Source organism: Lutjanus erythropterus, chromosome 11 (genome assembly GCF_056507025.1).
Source record: "Lutjanus erythropterus isolate fLutEry1 chromosome 11, fLutEry1.hap2, whole genome shotgun sequence".
NCBI lineage: Eukaryota > Metazoa > Chordata > Actinopteri > Lutjaniformes > Lutjanidae > Lutjanus > Lutjanus erythropterus.
Window position 1 is genome coordinate 20,509,372 of NC_139327.1, and position 17,194 is coordinate 20,526,565.

A 17,194-nucleotide genomic window follows, 5' to 3' on the forward strand; every position below is an offset into this window, starting at 1 on the left:
GATCAAACCAAATTCCATTCAAAAATCGGTCACTTTTATATATGCCTGTGCCTTATGATGTAGAACATGATAACACAGTAAGGCAGTAAAGTTTTGTGAATGCAGGACTTGTAGTAAAGTATTTCTGCAGTGTGATATTAGTACTTTTGCTTCAGTAAAGGATGTGAAAACTTTTTACACTCCTGGTCACCTCAGAGGAGTAACATGTTGTTGCATGTTGGCGCTGATCAAATGTGATGAATAGTTTTATTTCATTTTCTGACTCCTTGTGTCAGACATAAAGTCTCTGATTGGTTAGAGACACACACTTGTCTCATACCCTGGCTATCTTTTCCAATACTGTTTATTAACTAAAACCTTTCCAAAGTGTCATGAAATGGAAATGCACGTGGAAAAGGAAATTGCCCCTTTAAATGCCTGATTAAAGTCTGTATTCTTTCTTCAATTTGTGAATCCAGTAATTTATTTCACATTTTAAACAGAGTTTTCAAATATTTTTTAAATGCCATTATTTATTTATGACTAATTAATGTGCTTTTAGATCGTTTTATGATTTTTGTTGATCCCTTTTTAGTTTGAACATTTATTGAGTGATTAAGATTTTATTTATAAAATATGTAATATGCCAATGAACTTTCACAGTCAGCTGCAAATTTTAATTTGCAATCTTCAAATATGTAGGGGCTTTAACACATTTTTTTTATTAAGAAGAAAATAGAAGTCTTGGCTAAGCATTTTATAGATGTCACAGATTAACTTGAAAGGCATTTTCCAGCACTGCCTGTACTTCATATACAGTATTATATTACCCCCATGGATCACATGACAACACACATCCAAGCTGAGTGTGTTCTGTTGCTGTGATATTGTTCAGTTTATCAGTCAACCAAATATACACAGTTTAACACACACACAGACATTTTGACACTTCTATGACATCAATCATCATGTTTGCATTTAGACAGAAAAGGCATCCTGTATTGCACTAATGTGAGAATCTACAAGATATATAAATAATTAAAATCTTTAAATCCATGATGATATATCAACTTATCATGATTATGTTCACTGAGTCTGCCATGATAGAATTTAGACTTCTTCTGACATGAATTACAAATATTTGTTTTAAAGCCCCACACCAATATCCACATCTTACATTAAATGTTCTCAGAGTAATTCATGTGTACATTATATGTTAAAATCTTTCTCTTGTCATCATCATTCCACATTAAGACACTTGGTTCCAATAATTGGTGCAAATAATTCATATCATGAATTTTAAAAACTCAATTACTAGATGCATCTTTCTGCATTATGACAGTAAAGGAAAACAGCTTGCATCAACATCATTTTTTAAATTTACAGTTCTCTGCACTGGCACTACTAAGGATCAAACCAAAACATTAAAATGTGTTTTCAAATACAATTTGACCAAGTACTGTATTGACGTGCAGTGAATGTCCACCATTTTCAAAAACAGAACAGAAGTTATTCCTGTATTTGCTGCTCTAAAAAGCCTGTGGATCAGCTGGGTGGCAACTCACTGCGATAAACCTTTTTTTTTTTTTCAGAGAAACTGTTCCAGCAGGATTGAATCTGACTTCAGGTGAACTCCTTAAAGACAATGTTGGAAACAACAAATTGAAGTTTCCAGTCCATGTGATGGCACAGTGTGGTGGCAGTTATTTAATGACTGCGTCAGTTTATCCAGCAGATAATGAAGAAGATCTTGGGTTGTGAGTTTCCAACAGAGAGAAATAAGATGTGGCACCGCTGTGAATTTGTTCTTATTTGTTGAGCCCGTTGATGTTCTCAGGAACGAGGCCCTCCATGACAGCACGCTTTGACTCCAGGATCTGCAAGGTTGAAACAAAGATGGTCCCTTAAAACTGACACACACATTTCCGACTGTAAATACATACTCAGTGACCACCTAATAGGTACATCTCAAGTCATGTCAGAGCATTTGTTGTCATATGCACAGTTAAAAACAAATATCCCTGTATGATGAAATTCTTTCTTGCCTTCCACTCTGAATGTCGTTCAACAATGAAACAAAGATATAAAAAGTGAAGAAAAACATAAAAATGCAAGAAACATAAATAAAGATATCTGGGGAGACAAAGAGAACAGATACATATCCCCAGAAGGTTATGTTGAATGTTCTTTGGAGGGAAATTTAAACTCTTCATTTGTAGTCCCTTTTTTTTAAAAAAAAACAAACAAAAAAAAACTATGGTCTAATTGCATAGCAGACAGTTTGACAAATCATACCAGAAAACTCACAGGTGTATTAATGATTATTGCATTCCTCTAGGGGAAGTCCTTCTACTGTGCATGCTGGTTCACTGTCACTGTCACTGAGCCATAATTACTGTCATTAAGTCCACCTGTGTTTTTCCTGCTCTGACATTTTAAAATGTCTGCTGTGCAACCAGTCTGTTACTCATAGAAACTGTCCTTTGTACTATTTGGTGTCACAGCGTTTTGGTGTTAGTCAGATCCCTTCTTTTATTTCTGACAATATCTGCGACAGTGAATGTTAACGAGCACAGACTGAGGTGTCTCAGGGCATAAATGACACCATCCTCTTTTAAGTAGACAAATAATAATGAGACAGTGAGACATTATAAAGTATACTACAGATATTATGATGGCACATTCACCTGGAAGTTAGCACTGAGGCCAATGATGCTTTGCATGTTTGTACTGTAGTAACCCAAAACATACTGTCCACCAAGCAGAGGAATCTCATCTTTATCCACAGAAATCTGCAACCAAAGCACATACACACATACATGTTACTAAAACAGGTGCTCATTTAGTGTTTGTCTGGACATGACACCTTTAACTGCACTTTACCTGTATGACTTCATTTATCTCTGGCAGGTCGTTCTCTCTGACCCACACGAAGGTTTCATAATCAGACGCACTCTTGAATCCCACCTGCAGGAGAACAACCCAGTGAGTTCACATCTGTTTTTGTGCTCTGTTGTTTGTGTTCTTCATTCTCTGTAAGCCCCAGTACCTTATACAGGCCAATCCAGTCCCATGTGGAGGACATGAAGTCCTCCTGGACTGTGTAGGTAAGAAGTGCGTCTTGGTCGGCGCTCCAAACACCCACAGGAGATATGTGCACCAGTGAAGTGTCAAAGCATTTCCTCAGCTGCAAGAGGGACAGGAGGAAAGAAGAAGCTTTAACAATGCAGAAAGCATCTTTATTTAGTGGTCGAATCAGAAGAAAGGAAGCAGATTTAATATGTATGATTAACAGAATTAAGTTTTAACGTCCAGCAGTGAGTCTGCTCTCACCTCCAGGCTGAAGGTTGCAATGACAGGCTTGTGGTCACTGACTCCGTAGCTCATGTCACTGGTGTATTTATCCTGAGTGACCAGGAGTGGATACTCATCGAGTCCATCATCAGTAGAAGTTGATGCCTTCTCATCATCGTCATCCTCTGATGGCGGGGCTTTGGGTTTGATGCGCCAGAGGATCCGATCGGTCCAGGCTGGTTTCCTCTTCTTGCCGCTGAGCAAAGCAAAAGCAAGTGTTGATAGAAGTTTGGCCCTTCCTAAGCCCTGCCCCTTTCTGGAGACAGTTGACTGAGGTACCACGGCACAACAAACTTGTTCAACTGTTATTGTAACACAGAATGAAAAGGGGCAGGGCTCAGGAAGGGTCAATTCTTATTTTTAGACAGAAACACTAGAAACAGTGCTGTTGAGGGACACACACACATGCAATACAAAACCATACCCACAGTGTTGCATGCTGTGGAGAAATGATGGATGTTAGGAGTGGACAATACCATTTGAAATGGTATTACAGCTTATGCATACAAACGTTCACAATAAAACACATACAGTACATACATTATGCAAGACCAGACAGTGAGGTGCTGGGTGTAGGAGGGAGTTGTCTCAGGTGTTCATGTCTGCAATATGTCAAGGTTTATATTAACCCTTTTGTGTCCAGCCATTTTTATCAGTGTCTCCAATTTTTTGTGAAAGTTGGTAAATTATATCTGTTTTATAGGCTGCATGTCTGTTTGTTTTCTGCCAGTGCTATAGTAATGTTACCTTTACCTACAAACTTAATGATTTTTCATCCTTAAGTTACAGTTGTAGTTCACTTCTCAGTTAGTTCGGTACATATTGTTAATAATATTTACCATTTGTTTCATATATAGTGGTTTGAGCATTTTGATAATCACCTCAGTGCCTTAGATAATCATGGGCCATGTTAGCTAAGTAGTTATCATCATCTTCATTCAAACTCAACAGAAACAAAATAAAACTCACCAAATCCATTTTGGATAGTCTTCCCACTGCTCCAACAATCACCAACTCTGGTTTGGTCGAAATCAATCTGTAATTCATCTTTTCAGATGTGAAAATATCACTGGCAGAAGAGCAGGAGGGAGGTCCAATATCAGAGAACCAGCGTGTAGAGCCAGAAAAATATATTCACATCTAATGCAGTGAATTAAGAGTTTATTTTAACCGAAGTTTTATTTTCTTTTGAACGAAAATGATGATCTGAGGTAACTAGCTAACATTGCTAAATATTGACACTGAGGTGATAATCTAAATGCTCAAACAACCCTTATGCTTAAGGATAAAAACGTCACCAAGTGATGGTAATGTTACTATAGCACTGACAGGAAGTAAATAGACGTGCAGCTCCTAAGGACATACGTCACACAATATTGTGCACGTAGAGAACTCTGTAGTATGGGGTGCTCTCTTATTCTATGGAGACACCCACCTTGGCGGGTCTAGCTCCCTGTACCAGGCCCCAAACCAGACAGAGAGCAGCCCCCAGGTGAGGGAGGTGAGGAGGAAGAAGAGGGTGGTGCTGCAGCGCTGCAGGGGCCTGGGTCTGTACATGGTTAGGGGCAGCGCCACAGTGCTCTTTCTGAGAGAGACACATACATGGTGCTAGTGTCAGGAATGGATACGCCTTAACAGAGCTGCTCTCAACTCCATCTAAACGCCACGGTTTGGGCTCCTGTCGTTCCAACTAAGGACACAGTTTCAAAAGCTTTGGGAAAAAGGAGAGACGGTGTGGTGACTAAGGAATAAGGGGGTGTGGGGCATGCAACACAAAAAATGTAAAGGTTGTCTTACTTAAAACCCAACCATGTCTTCGGAGTGCTGTGCAAAATTCAAACGGACACAAGATGAAGATGAAGTTAAAGAAATGTATACTGAGTATTTGTGTGTACTATATTTGTTTGTTGCACCCATTACCTGGTATCATAGGTGTCAGAGTTACGGTCAAACTTGTAGGTGGGTTTAAAGTTTAATGGCCCTTCCTCAAATTCCTGCAGGAAAGGTTCCTTCTTCTTCATCATAGTGAGCTGCAGGAACATGAAATAAATTGGTAAGTAGGGCTGCACAATTAATCAAAAATAATCTTTGTCTGTGCAATCCAGTCTTAATATTTGCAAGTGTGGGTGTATGTTTGCTCACACTCGTCACATCACCTGATCTTTGGTCCAGAGCAAATTAAGGCGTCCGCTGTTGATGGACGAGCGGATGAAGTGCAAGCCATGGTCAGCGATACGGAAGTTCAGGTCACCCAAACAGAACACAGCCCTGTGTGTGAGAGGGGTGGAGCCTCACGTTACCTGCTATACAACAATCCTCAGTGTGTGTATTTCAGTGTGTGTGTGTGTGTGTGTGTGTGGGCATGCTGACTTGTGGTCCAGGACATGTGAGGTGTCAGAGATGTCAAAGTCTTGCGTCTCCAGGATGTACTCAAACTCATCAACACGCTGCAGAGCATAGTTCATGTGAGCTGCCAGGTGGCAGTTCAGGAAACACACCATGTGGCCGTAGAAGGAAAAACGCACGGACACTCCTCCTTTATTACCCTGACATAGATAAATAGAGGAGGAGGAAAACAGTATGTGAAGTGAACGAGTGGACTTTAAAGGGAGTCTTTGTATTAATTGAAGCAGGGCTGTATGAGATACTTGAGGAGGTCAGCACATCCCACATTTGGAGAAGCTAAGCAACGAACTGCTGCGGACAGGGTCAGCAGCAAAATGTATTTTAATTACTTCAAAAGGTCCCTCCAAAAATCTGCTTAAGTGCATGTTATATTTAGAATTTTTTCACCACTTTACTTTGTGTGACTTCAGTGTTTTGAAAGGTTTGTTCTGATTCACTGAAGTCACACAATAACACAAATAAATTAACAGATTGAGGCAGCAGTAGACCAGCAACCCCTGTGTTCTGAGAGGAAAAATTACTGATTTTGCCCCTGGAACTTGGTTGGTTTGGAGAGAGTGACATTTGGCCTATATACCACTGGTTTCCTGTTGGAAAGTGGTGTCGCTGCTGTAGCAGCAAAGCAATGACAATATTTTCAATATGCACGCAAAATGATACCGATTTTTCTGGTGGATCCTTTTTTAAGTGGCTAAAAATGGTTTTGCTGCTGATCCTGTCCACAGCAGTATATTGTTTAGCTTGTATACTGGTACTCCTTTCTGCTTCTTCAAACTGGGGCGTGCCACCTGCCATCTACTGTACTTAATACAATGACTATCAATAAGTACGTCATAAAACCTCTCTTCAAATAATCTGAACTATCCCTTTAAAGTAATACTTTCACCTTTGAAGAGTCCAGACCAATTCTAAGAAAAACAGACTCATTTCACAGCAGTATTTACAAGAAAATGAAATATATTATAATTTAAAAAACACCACTTAACCCCCCTTTTTAAAAAATAACTCGGATTATGGGTTGAGACATTTGTTTTGCAAGTGTTTGCCCCAGTGTAACCTCACCAGTTTTCTTTCTTTGTGATTTCTTTCTGTCAAAGCTGTTACACATTCCACTAAACAAACATAATAGGCCTTTCATAATGGTGTTATAACTCCAAAGCATCTGATGCCAGTGGGATTCCTGGTGTGCAGAGTTTAACCGTGCTGCAGTCTACAAGGTCCAGGGCTCACCAGCTCTCCTATTATGGTTTCTTACCCAGTAGCCAAAGATGCCAGTACGAGTGTAGGTGGTCTGTATGTTTCTGATGTAGGGGATGTGAATTTGTTTGGCAAAAACCAGTAGCAGCAAACCCTGCATCCTTATTGATGTGACCTAGACAGAGATGGAGAAAGGTTTTAATTTTATTTTAGCATTATTTGTGTATTTCTCACTTAAAATATTTTTACCTTTATATATCTTATAATATTTTTGACTTTCAAATGATGTATATGTAACATTATTGTAGATAATAAGAGGATGAAATCAAATGAAACAAAATATGGCCAAGTCTAAATACACAATGTCCAACAGAAAGAAAGTATTTGAGGATTTTTGACCGAAGCAGCCCCACAGTTAAACAAGTTTTCAGTAACCTGCGTGACAGTATTATTCATACCAGCTGGTTGGGCACATACATCCACTCTGTTCACACCAGTTCACACCAGTTCACACCGTTTCCCTTCCTCTTCCTGTGTCCTCTCTCACCTTGACAAAGCCTCTGGGTGCCAATGTGTCCATGAAGACATGGCTCCAGGAGTCCTCCGCTATCAGGTCAGAGATGAACCTCACAGGAGTGGCATTCACCTCCTGCAGGCTGACACACACCAACACAAACAAATGAATTACACAATACAAAGACGCATGTGATTTTCTTTTGCTAAGAAAAGAGACACTGGCAAAAGTTTTAATTTTCTCACCCAATCACGTAGAGGTCTGTGGGGGGCTGGACATCTAACTGCAGCAAAGAGGTGACATCTTCTGGAGGCTCTGCTGTGGCCACGTTCCAGGTCACCATGTGCAGCCTGTCAACGACACGGATCGATCAAAATGATGGAAAAAGAGAAAATATTGACAAATATTAGTTGCGTTGGTACATTTTTCTTGTTGTAAATACACTGGCCTCAGAATGTGTGTGTTCATTTTTTCTTTTACATTGGTTGTAAATTTATTATTACATTACAGAAACTTCTGAACTTGCAGTTGTCGATTTCTGTTTAGTAATCATGGTAATTAGGTTTAGCACCTGATTTAGGAAAAAGTCAGCGGTCCTGTCCTAAATTAAGATAGGAAAACACAAGCATCCTAACTTCTCACAATATTAAATAAACTTTCCTAACTTTAGGATAACTGTTAAGACATACTACCTTTCATTTTTCCACCTGCAGTAGTCATTCATATATGGCTGCACTTTTTTTGTTTTTACACAGTGGATGCTGGATACAGTGGTGTCTCTTTATCTTAGCCCACTCTCTTTCTTTTATCACCCTAGTTAGCATTGCTGTAAATTTCCCAAAAATAACATCTTTGGATTTGGGTTTTTGGGAAGGTTAAAATTGATGGTTTGGCTCCATTTTTGTATGTTTCAGTATATTTTAACTGGGAAAAAACAAAGTAGTTTAGCTCAGTGAAACAGGGAAAGTAGTTTTGGTTGCAGATAACAGATAAAAGCTGATGAGTAATGTTGGACTGAGTATTTAGGATTTCCTAACCTGAGATAACATGATGAATTAAGTTAGTTAGGCTTTACTATACCACCAAACTGTGAAAAAGTCCTTATTCTTGTTATCTTAAGACTTAACATATGAAGCTGAAGTTCATATGAAGTTTCTGTAATACTGCCTGTGGAAAACAAACCACTTTTTATCTTAGTAAATTTTAGGTTCTACTCTTCAACAACATATAATAAAGCATTCAACAGTTTGTTGCGTCCTTGATCAATGGAAAAATAATGAAGACATTAAAAACATATTTAAGATCATATTTAGAAACATATGACATAATGCATCTATAATTCAATTAAATTCCTGTCATAGTATAATCATTTTTATATTAGATCTTTAGATTTTATTTTCAACATGTTTAAGAATAAAAATAAAATATACAAGAAACAGTCTAACAAATGCACTTAACAACAAATGTTCAGCAGAAATAAATAATTTATGTCTCAAAAGGAGTGGGAAGAAGTGAATACTTATCAAGTCCTGCCCCCTTTTTTATGTCATCCATGCACGTTGTAAAATACTTCAATATTCAAGCTTTTTGACCCAATTTTCATCACATAATTCAATCAAAACAAAGATCGATCCAGAAAGTCCAGTAAGTCTTTGATTATTTCAGAGAGCACTTCCTGTGTGTCTGTCTGTGTAACCTTGTGTATGTTTGACTGAGCATGTGCAAGTGTCAACCTGAACGCGTCTGTGGGAATGAAGTGCCCACAGAGCTGAAAGGCTTCATCCAGCGTGCGGGACACCTCCTCACTGGCTTCATCGTCAGAGCTCATGTCCTCTATGCAGGTGAGCAGCTGGGACAAACGCTGTCGGAGGAGCATCTTGGACTTTGAGCCCTGAGACGCTGAGCTGCTCGTGCTGTCTGAGCGCACACGTAGACGTGGACTGCCTGTCAAGGGGTCCATCTTTGGATTTTAGACTTGAAAAAAGGTCTTCCGGTGTTTAGGTTTATTTTACGGTCTCAAGATTGTTCAAATAAAAATCAAGGATGCTGTCCTGCTAGGGCAAACAAGCACAATCCAGTACAAGAAAAGCCTCTGGTTTGATTTCTCTTCAGACTTCTGTGGTTGGTTCAGTTGCAGCCATTTATTGTGAAAGGCCTCCACTCAGCCCAGGCCACTTGATGTAACATGAACTGATTCCTGGTTGGTAGAGTCTCTTCTGATTTAGGTCCTCCAAAGTGGTCACGGTGAAAACCTCAAAAGCCTAGGGTGCAGTTTGCCCGCACTGGTGCAGCCCTCTTGGTGGCACAGCCCTGTGTGGTCACGCAGCAGTGGAGCAACGAATGACAAAGCGGTGGGGTCGACTCAGGAATGTGGGCAAGAATGAGTCAGATTTGGCTTATAATCGCAGGCAGGAGTCGGGCATGTGAACGCGTGTGAGTGTGTGTTGTCACAGAGAACAGAAGAGGCTGATCCTGCATCACTGTGTTGCAAGACTTGGGTAACCATTCGGACCCTTAAGAGGTTTATAACCAGTGATCTCTCTATCAGCTGAGTACACTGAACAATGCACGCGTAACCCCGCAATTACAGCCGTGCATTAGTGAGGGGACAACCGTGCACAATAGCATTAGCTTCTTTTGGCCTCGATCCAGCCTCTTCTCATATAGGTGAAAGGTTATATTTGTAAACCCAGAGAGAAAGTGGGGGGTTAAATGCAGGATTGTATGCTTTGACACAGTCGAGTTTTTTCCCACTAAGAACAACGGCTCAAATAATTCTAATTAAGTGTTACAGCACAGTTAATAATAGACAAATTACATAATATACTTGGAAACACACAAGTTGTGAAGTAATCAGCAACTGCAATGTATTTTGCCCAATACTTAAATGGTTTAAAGGATTCAAAACCATAAATACCATGAGATATTTTCAACCTTATATAAAAAGTTTAGTTTCATAATTAAGTAGCCCTATTGCCCTATGAGTGGTTTTACTATTTTTGTCTTTTTTGCCCTTAATTGAGCTCACTAAGGCAAATTCCATGTGGATATTCCAAAAGCAATGGAGATAAATTATACTCCATCATTTTGGAAATCATTTAATTAATTAATTTTGGTACTGTATCTTACTGACTGACATCTTTATCTGAGTAAATAAAAACTCTGTAATCTGTAACTACTCATATTGAGTAGTAATTTCTGATTTAGTCACTGGTGGCAGAGTTCAAACAATAAATTATGGCAGAAAGTCAAGTCAAGTCATTTTAATTTTTTCAGGAGCTGTGGGGAACAATTCTATATAAGAAAAAAAAAAAAAAGGAATGGAAACGAGCTTGGAGGGTAGAAACCACCAGAAGAGATCGCCCCTTTCAAAATAAAAAATGCTAATCTTGGGTGCCCCAGATCTCCCTGCCACTTCATGTAACAGTGTCACATGCAGAGACTTAGGGCACATTCTTCAGCCAGCAGAGGTGTTAAGTGGATAACTAGTGAGAAATGATGAATGCAAGGCTATTTAAGTTTTATCACAGAGAAAATAGTGCAAAGACTCAGAAACAGCAGCCTCAAAGCCACTTATGAAGGTTGGGCAATTCAGACACTATACCGTGGAGTTATACCCTCTTTCTCTGGACTCTCTTGGCCTCTGCATACACCCTTTTCTGCCTGGAGTCTGTCCTTTCTCTTACAATTACTTTCATCATTTCCTCTCTCTTGTTCTTTCCTATTCTTTACCCTTTCAAGACCATTAGATGACAAAGTGTGTTGTGATTCTGGTCTTACCTGCACTTGTCTTTTCCCCCACTTCGAAATCTTCCACTTCCAGTGCTCATTTTCTCCCCTGTAGGCACACACAAACACATATATGCCTAAAACAAAGTGTCGACAACAAGGAAACACACATGCCTCTATTGCGGCCAGTTTACTGCGAGCACAGACCGGTGCCCAATAAAACAGACCTGACAGGGATGCCTGAAAGTCATTTCTGAAATGGGTTTGTAATCACGTCTCATCACGGTTAGCTTCATCCATGTTAAAGTGACAGTGCCCTGAAGGTCACATGTAAAAACAGAAGCACTTTACTAGAGAGCCTTCTCGTAAAAAAAATGCTCAAAAGATTCTGATGTATAAAAATAGTTGTGGGGTCATTTAGTGGATAAAAACTAAAAGTTTTGATATTGTTAGGGAGTTCATAAGGCAAACTGCAGATATATTACAGTTGACCTTTCATTTAGAAGGCTGTGTACCACAGCAGCTTGTGGTTGGCCTGTTTCCATTGAAATCCAAAGCAGGGAAAGAGTATTATTTTGACGCCTTTTTACTGTGAGCCACGGGCTGCATTTTTACAGTTGACCAGGCCAGAACAGTGACCACCTACTTTTTCAGCAGGTTCAGTTCCATATGTAAATTTCCTCTTCATTCACTCCACTGATGTTTCAGAAAATCCTTATATAAAGAGGCTTAAGACAACCAGCTATGAGATGAACCGTGACCATAAAACATTTGACTTGAACCAAAAAAAAAGACTAGAAAACAAAAAAAGGGAATGGCACAAGACTGTGTACGTAAATATTTTAACAGTGTTGTATTATGTTGTAGTTTGTGTACATATAAAATATACTCTCTTCAGTGTAACATCACTAGTATGATTCATGTTAGCTATTTAACTAGCCAGCCTGTTCATAGGAGTGTTAAACATGTCCATGGTAACAGTGAGCTCCACCAATCAAAGACATCGCTGTTACATTTTAGAATTGTGGGTACTGTAGTGCTCCTCCACAACATCACAAATAAAACATATTTTCTTAAAATAAGGTTAACGATCTATCCTCTACACTAACATAAGATGCAACTGTACATTACAGGTCCCCCAGTAACATCTTTTAACCAACTTCAAAATCTGCTTTTCTTTTAAACATGGACAAACCTTGGCCATAGAATATCCAAGTACAAAAAACAGGAGAGGAGAAATTTGGTCATGGCTCCAAAAGGGGTGGGACTTAGAAGAAGGGTCAAATGGCTGTCCTTTCACAACCTCAATCTGGCCCATAGATCATTTTTAAATATTTCAGACTATATTATTGTGATTTTATTTAAATAACCTGCTAGTATTCTAAGTTTATGGATTCTTGCATTTTAATATCATAGGGTCATTAGTCCATTCACTAATTGTTAAGTCAGTTGTTAAGTACAGATTATTTTTAAGTTTTAACTCAGACTGTTTAAGTAGAGGGAATTTCAGAGAGTCAAACTGCAGCCATTTGGATATGAGGGATAAACACAGGTGGTACCAATGATGCTAATACAGGCTGTGATCCACCTAGTGTAGCAGAGCTTTTTCAGTGGGTCAGCATGCACAGCAGCAGCACCTGAATGGAATGGAACCTTGTGTATACTCTATTTCATGTCAAAATGGGTGCTGTAAAAAAAAGGTCTGTTACTAGATAATTACCAGAAACTCCAGTATTCACCATCTGTGATAGACACACACCTATTTTTTCATTCAAGGACATTCTGTTGACTTGAGTGTTAATATAATTTCTGTCCACATGGGGGCAGCCTAACAAGCTTAAAAGACATTAAAATACTGTCCCCTCATGGTCATGTTAGCAAACTAGCTAGTTGGCTATTTTCACATGCAGCACACATGCTACATTAGCATGAGGTAGTTGTATTTCTGGCCCCTGCACTAATTTAAGTCCAACATTTATTCACCTTTTAGCTTTGTTTTAGTTTCCAACAATTCCTGAGGGAAATATTTGGCTCTGTAGCTCAGCTATATTCACCAGCTAACTAGTTGCAAACAGATGAGTCTGTTCGGTATTGAGCAGGTGTCAGAAAGTCATGTGGTCAACTAGATGGATGATTGGACAAATTACTTCATGTAGCTTTTCCTTAGGTGACATACTTGACAGAAAACAAATTGACACAAAATACTGATTTAAAAATGTTTTTATTGAATTAACACTGATTTTATTGCTCCTTTTATTGCTGCTAATCTGAAATAACATACCTTAGAATCCCATAATTGAACAATCAGAATCAAGCATTTAACTGTGATGTGTAATATTCTGTTTTAATGGTGCAAAGGGATACATTCATACGCTATTTCAAGTCTGGCTATAGGGTATTTCAAAACTGAGAAAAAGATTGCATTATAGATCTTGGATTGTGATTAAATAGATTGTAATGCTATTTTTTTGGGCCAGAACAGCCACCTCTTATGACTAGCTCCTTGTCCCCACACACAAACTAATTAACGGAAAGTGGATTTGTTGTTGTTATACCACACAAACATCTGAAAGTGTAGGGATTACAAAGGAATATTGAATGAAAAAGAGCTGCTAACTCCTGAAATATATGTACTAGTTTTTCCCACAGCCAGTTTCACAAACCAGTGTTAGATTTTCAAATTAAAATGTTCAAAATAATGCAAGTATCCAGCAATTCTAATCACATTAAACCCATTAAATTAAATACTTGTTTGCACCGTAGGACAGTTCTACCTGTGTTTGTGACCTTTCAGAACCTCAGTTCTCTGCATAGATAGAAAAAGGAAACATTTATGTCCTCCACAGTGTCCTTTAACTTCATGAAGGTTAATAAAACATCATGACTGCTCCATTTACTTTAATATCTTGGTCACTGATGTGTCCTTTTGTGTGAGACAGTTTAGTCTGTGTGAACAAAAGCATAATTCTCCAAGGTTTTACTCAAGTGTCTCTTTTAAAAGACTGTTTCTTCTGTTCTAAGCACGTTCTAACAACAAAAAGACCATCATACGTTCAGTACAGTACCTTTGTCTGTGTTTCTTTGTTGTGGTGTCCGGAAAAAGCTGCAGACCCCCTGTGCACAGATGACAAAGATCTCTAAAGGGGAGTCGAGAGACTGGATCTGCTTTCCTACGGTGAGTCCCGTTGTTTGACTGTTTGTTCTCTTTTGGGTTCCCTCACGTTGCTCTCAGCTGTTCGCCTGCTGGGTGCAAGGTCCCACTCACACAACCTGCTCTGGACTTAAAGCGTAACATCGGATCAAGCTATTATCCCAGGTTGGTTAACAACCCGGTGAGAAAGTATTATCTTATTCATGAATGGACATGTCTGTTTATTGAATGTCACCATGACGCATGGCATTTTTTACACTAAAGCCCTCTTTGTATGTTCATAAATAATCCTTCACTTTCTTAACAGTGTGGAATGTGTAGGGTGCTCTGCTTTGCCCTGTGATATTTTTATTAAAGTACAGTAAAACATGTAATTTATCCTAAAAGGCAATAACTCTGGGCAGTGTCATGGTGGGAAATAATAAACACAGGCCTAAGGTCTTGAGTTTTTTTCCCATGATGCTCTCATAGCGATGATAAAGTGACGTATGGCAGGTGAAAGCATGCGATTGGACACGTTTCAAAACTCAAACAAGTTGTTATAAGAGCACATTGTTAATTATTTAGTTAATTTAGAATCAATAGCTCATTTGTAAAGATTAATATATGTAGTGATCCCAGGCATCATGTTTTCTTCAGGCTGTCAGAGCATGTAACGACACAGTTAGTGAAGACAATACATATAATACACTGTTAAAGTTTCAAGGCAACAGAGACACAGTGACCCCATAAACATAGTGAAAGTTGTTGGTGCACACTGCGAGGAGAGACAGAGAGACATTGTGCTGCTGCCAGAGGAGTACTGACTAAGATTACAGCATCGGAATAAATTACATTATATTAGATTTGTGTTTATTTCTAACTTTACTCCTGATGGTCTGAATATGTTGCTAGGTTTGTCGCCAGCCACAAACCAGGATTTACTCTCCGTTACTCTCTGTTATGTTATTTTGTTTATTAACAACTTCTTTAAAGAAATGACTTTTTTAATAAGCTAAATATTCTTGCAGCTCAGCTTGCAATTCAAATGATGTCCTCTCAGACTCTCGTACACAGTTTAGAGACTCATCAACGTCTCTCAATATGTGTAGCAGCTCTGCTCTGGCCCCTCTTCCGCCTCCTAATCAGGATTTAAAGTAATCTTTGCCATCCAAACCTGATTAATTTTACCCTGCCTAGAGTGTTTGTGAATGTGTGTGTGTGTGTGTGTGTGTGTGTGTGTGTGTGTGTGTAATGGCTGCTGTTTGGCACCGAGTCTTTCAAATTCTACATACATCAAGGCTTTATTAACCTTTCATCAATTTATTGTTTTAATGGACTGATTTATTAATTTAACGTAGTTAAGCATTTTATCAATCCATCTTTGTTCTATCCAATTTATGTCCAATCACTTAATAAATTGATTTGTACATTTATGGATTAATCAGTAAAACCTTTTTAAATCTCTCTTTTTAATATGATTGCTTTTGAACCACTTGCAAGGCGCTATACAAAACAAAAGCATAAAGTGAAAATACAGTGGTATAATATAGTGTAGCAATATTTAAAGTGTAAAAAGATTTAGTGGCATCTCGTGGTGACCCACCTGGTGTCGCTCTTCCCTTCCAAAGGTGTGAGACAGGGATGTCAATTGCATCCCAGGCTACATAAGCATCACAGCTGCCTGCAGTCTGCTGGTTGTAAATGTAGAGAAAGACTATATAAATGTATCTACTTCTTATCATATTGCATACTTGCCTCAGCATTGAATTATTATATGTTTTAGTAATAACAAGCAGACATTTGTGTGGGCAACGATTATACAATTTATTTGGAAAAATAGATATACAAAGTATTGCAAATAATAAAATCAAAATAACAATAAGGGTTGTAACAGTTACTTATTAATTACTAACTACAACCACTTGGCCAGAGTTCCACTACTATGTAATGTATTTCACATTAAGTAGGATGTCATCAAAATCAGGATGCATTGTTGTTGTAGTTGATGGAGTCTGTATACTTCCTTAATGCTGCATACAATCTTATTGAACAAATTCTAAGTTTCTGCAGGCCACATTAAAAATTTGTCCCACAGGCCTTAAATTTGACATGTGGTGATTACAGACTGATAAAACATACTTATAATTATATTATTTCACTTTTTTTTTACATTTCTGCCATATTCTGCCACTAAATCTTACACAGCAGACCTTTAATTTCCATTATCTATCAAGGCCACTTGCAGTGTCATTCAGTTTTCCAAATGGGTAGACTTAAGGTACAGTATCTCAGGTGCTCAGGATCGAGTAATTAAACCACCTGTTTGGGAACATAATATTGCCAGAGATGGGAAACTGTACAGTTATTTCTTCCAGTATTCCTAAATATGACTAATCAAATATTTCTAAGCTGCTTGGGAAGGCAATTTTTCAAATGTCCAGAGTGTTTCAGGTTTCTCATGAGGGCAGGAGTCTTACCTAGGTTGCTGGGTTTTGTTAAATCTAATGCACCTATGACAGCGTGAAGCTGCCGAAATCAAGGATCCTGCACAACAAACCTGTATGATACCTCTTCATGCCAGCCATGATGATCATTGCTTGTGTTACAGTACATACATTACAGTCCCGCTGCAATGATAAGTTAATTGATAAATTAGTTGATTGGAATAAAATCAGAATCTCATTTCAGCTTTCCAAATTGGTTTCTTTAGTCCTCTAGATGTCACCTTAGGCTTTTGAAAACACTGATTGACATTTTTCACCATTTTCTGGAGCAAACAACCAATCAATTAATTGAGAAAGTGATCGACAGATTAAATGATGAGGAAAATGATCCTTAATTGCAGCCCGACATTAAAATTTAAAAAAAACAAACAAGAAACA

At 38.5% G+C, this 17,194-nt stretch overlaps 1 protein-coding gene across 2 annotated transcripts; it reads right to left on the minus strand.

Moving 5' to 3' along the window:
• Nucleotides 1-1,152: 1,152 nt before the first annotated feature.
• On the minus strand, nucleotides 1,153-14,436 carry inpp5kb (inositol polyphosphate-5-phosphatase Kb). Of its 2 annotated transcripts, XM_084731241.1 has the most exons (13): nucleotides 14,245-14,436; nucleotides 11,231-11,288; nucleotides 7,696-7,800; nucleotides 7,484-7,592; nucleotides 6,995-7,111; nucleotides 5,704-5,879; nucleotides 5,490-5,601; nucleotides 5,254-5,363; nucleotides 3,313-3,529; nucleotides 3,029-3,166; nucleotides 2,863-2,946; nucleotides 2,667-2,771; nucleotides 1,153-1,856 (listed from the first exon to the last, which is right to left on the minus strand). In XM_084731241.1, exons 2-13 carry the CDS (start codon nucleotides 11,278-11,280, stop codon nucleotides 1,788-1,790), a joined length of 1,392 nt encoding a protein of 463 aa, XP_084587367.1. In that variant the 5' UTR covers nucleotides 11,281-11,288; nucleotides 14,245-14,436; the 3' UTR covers nucleotides 1,153-1,787. The 2 variants fall into 2 exon arrangements, with proteins under 2 accessions (XP_084587367.1, XP_084587366.1); XM_084731240.1 differs by lacking the exons at nucleotides 11,231-11,288; nucleotides 14,245-14,436 and adding an exon at nucleotides 9,184-9,825.
• Nucleotides 14,437-17,194: the final 2,758 nt, after the last annotated feature.

Coding starts and splice junctions, on each gene's coding strand:
- inpp5kb (XM_084731240.1), bottom strand. CDS start 9,410: ATGGACCCCTTGACAGGCAGTCCACGTCTACGTGTGCGCTCAGACAGC. Junction 5,880..6,994: donor CTGGCATCTTTGGCTACTGG/GTAAGAAACCAT, acceptor TATCTATGTCAG/GGTAATAAAGGAGGAGTGTC. Junction 3,530..5,253: donor TCTGACACCTATGATACCAG/GTAATGGGTGCA, acceptor TGCTTTGCTCAG/CGGCAAGAAGAGGAAACCAG.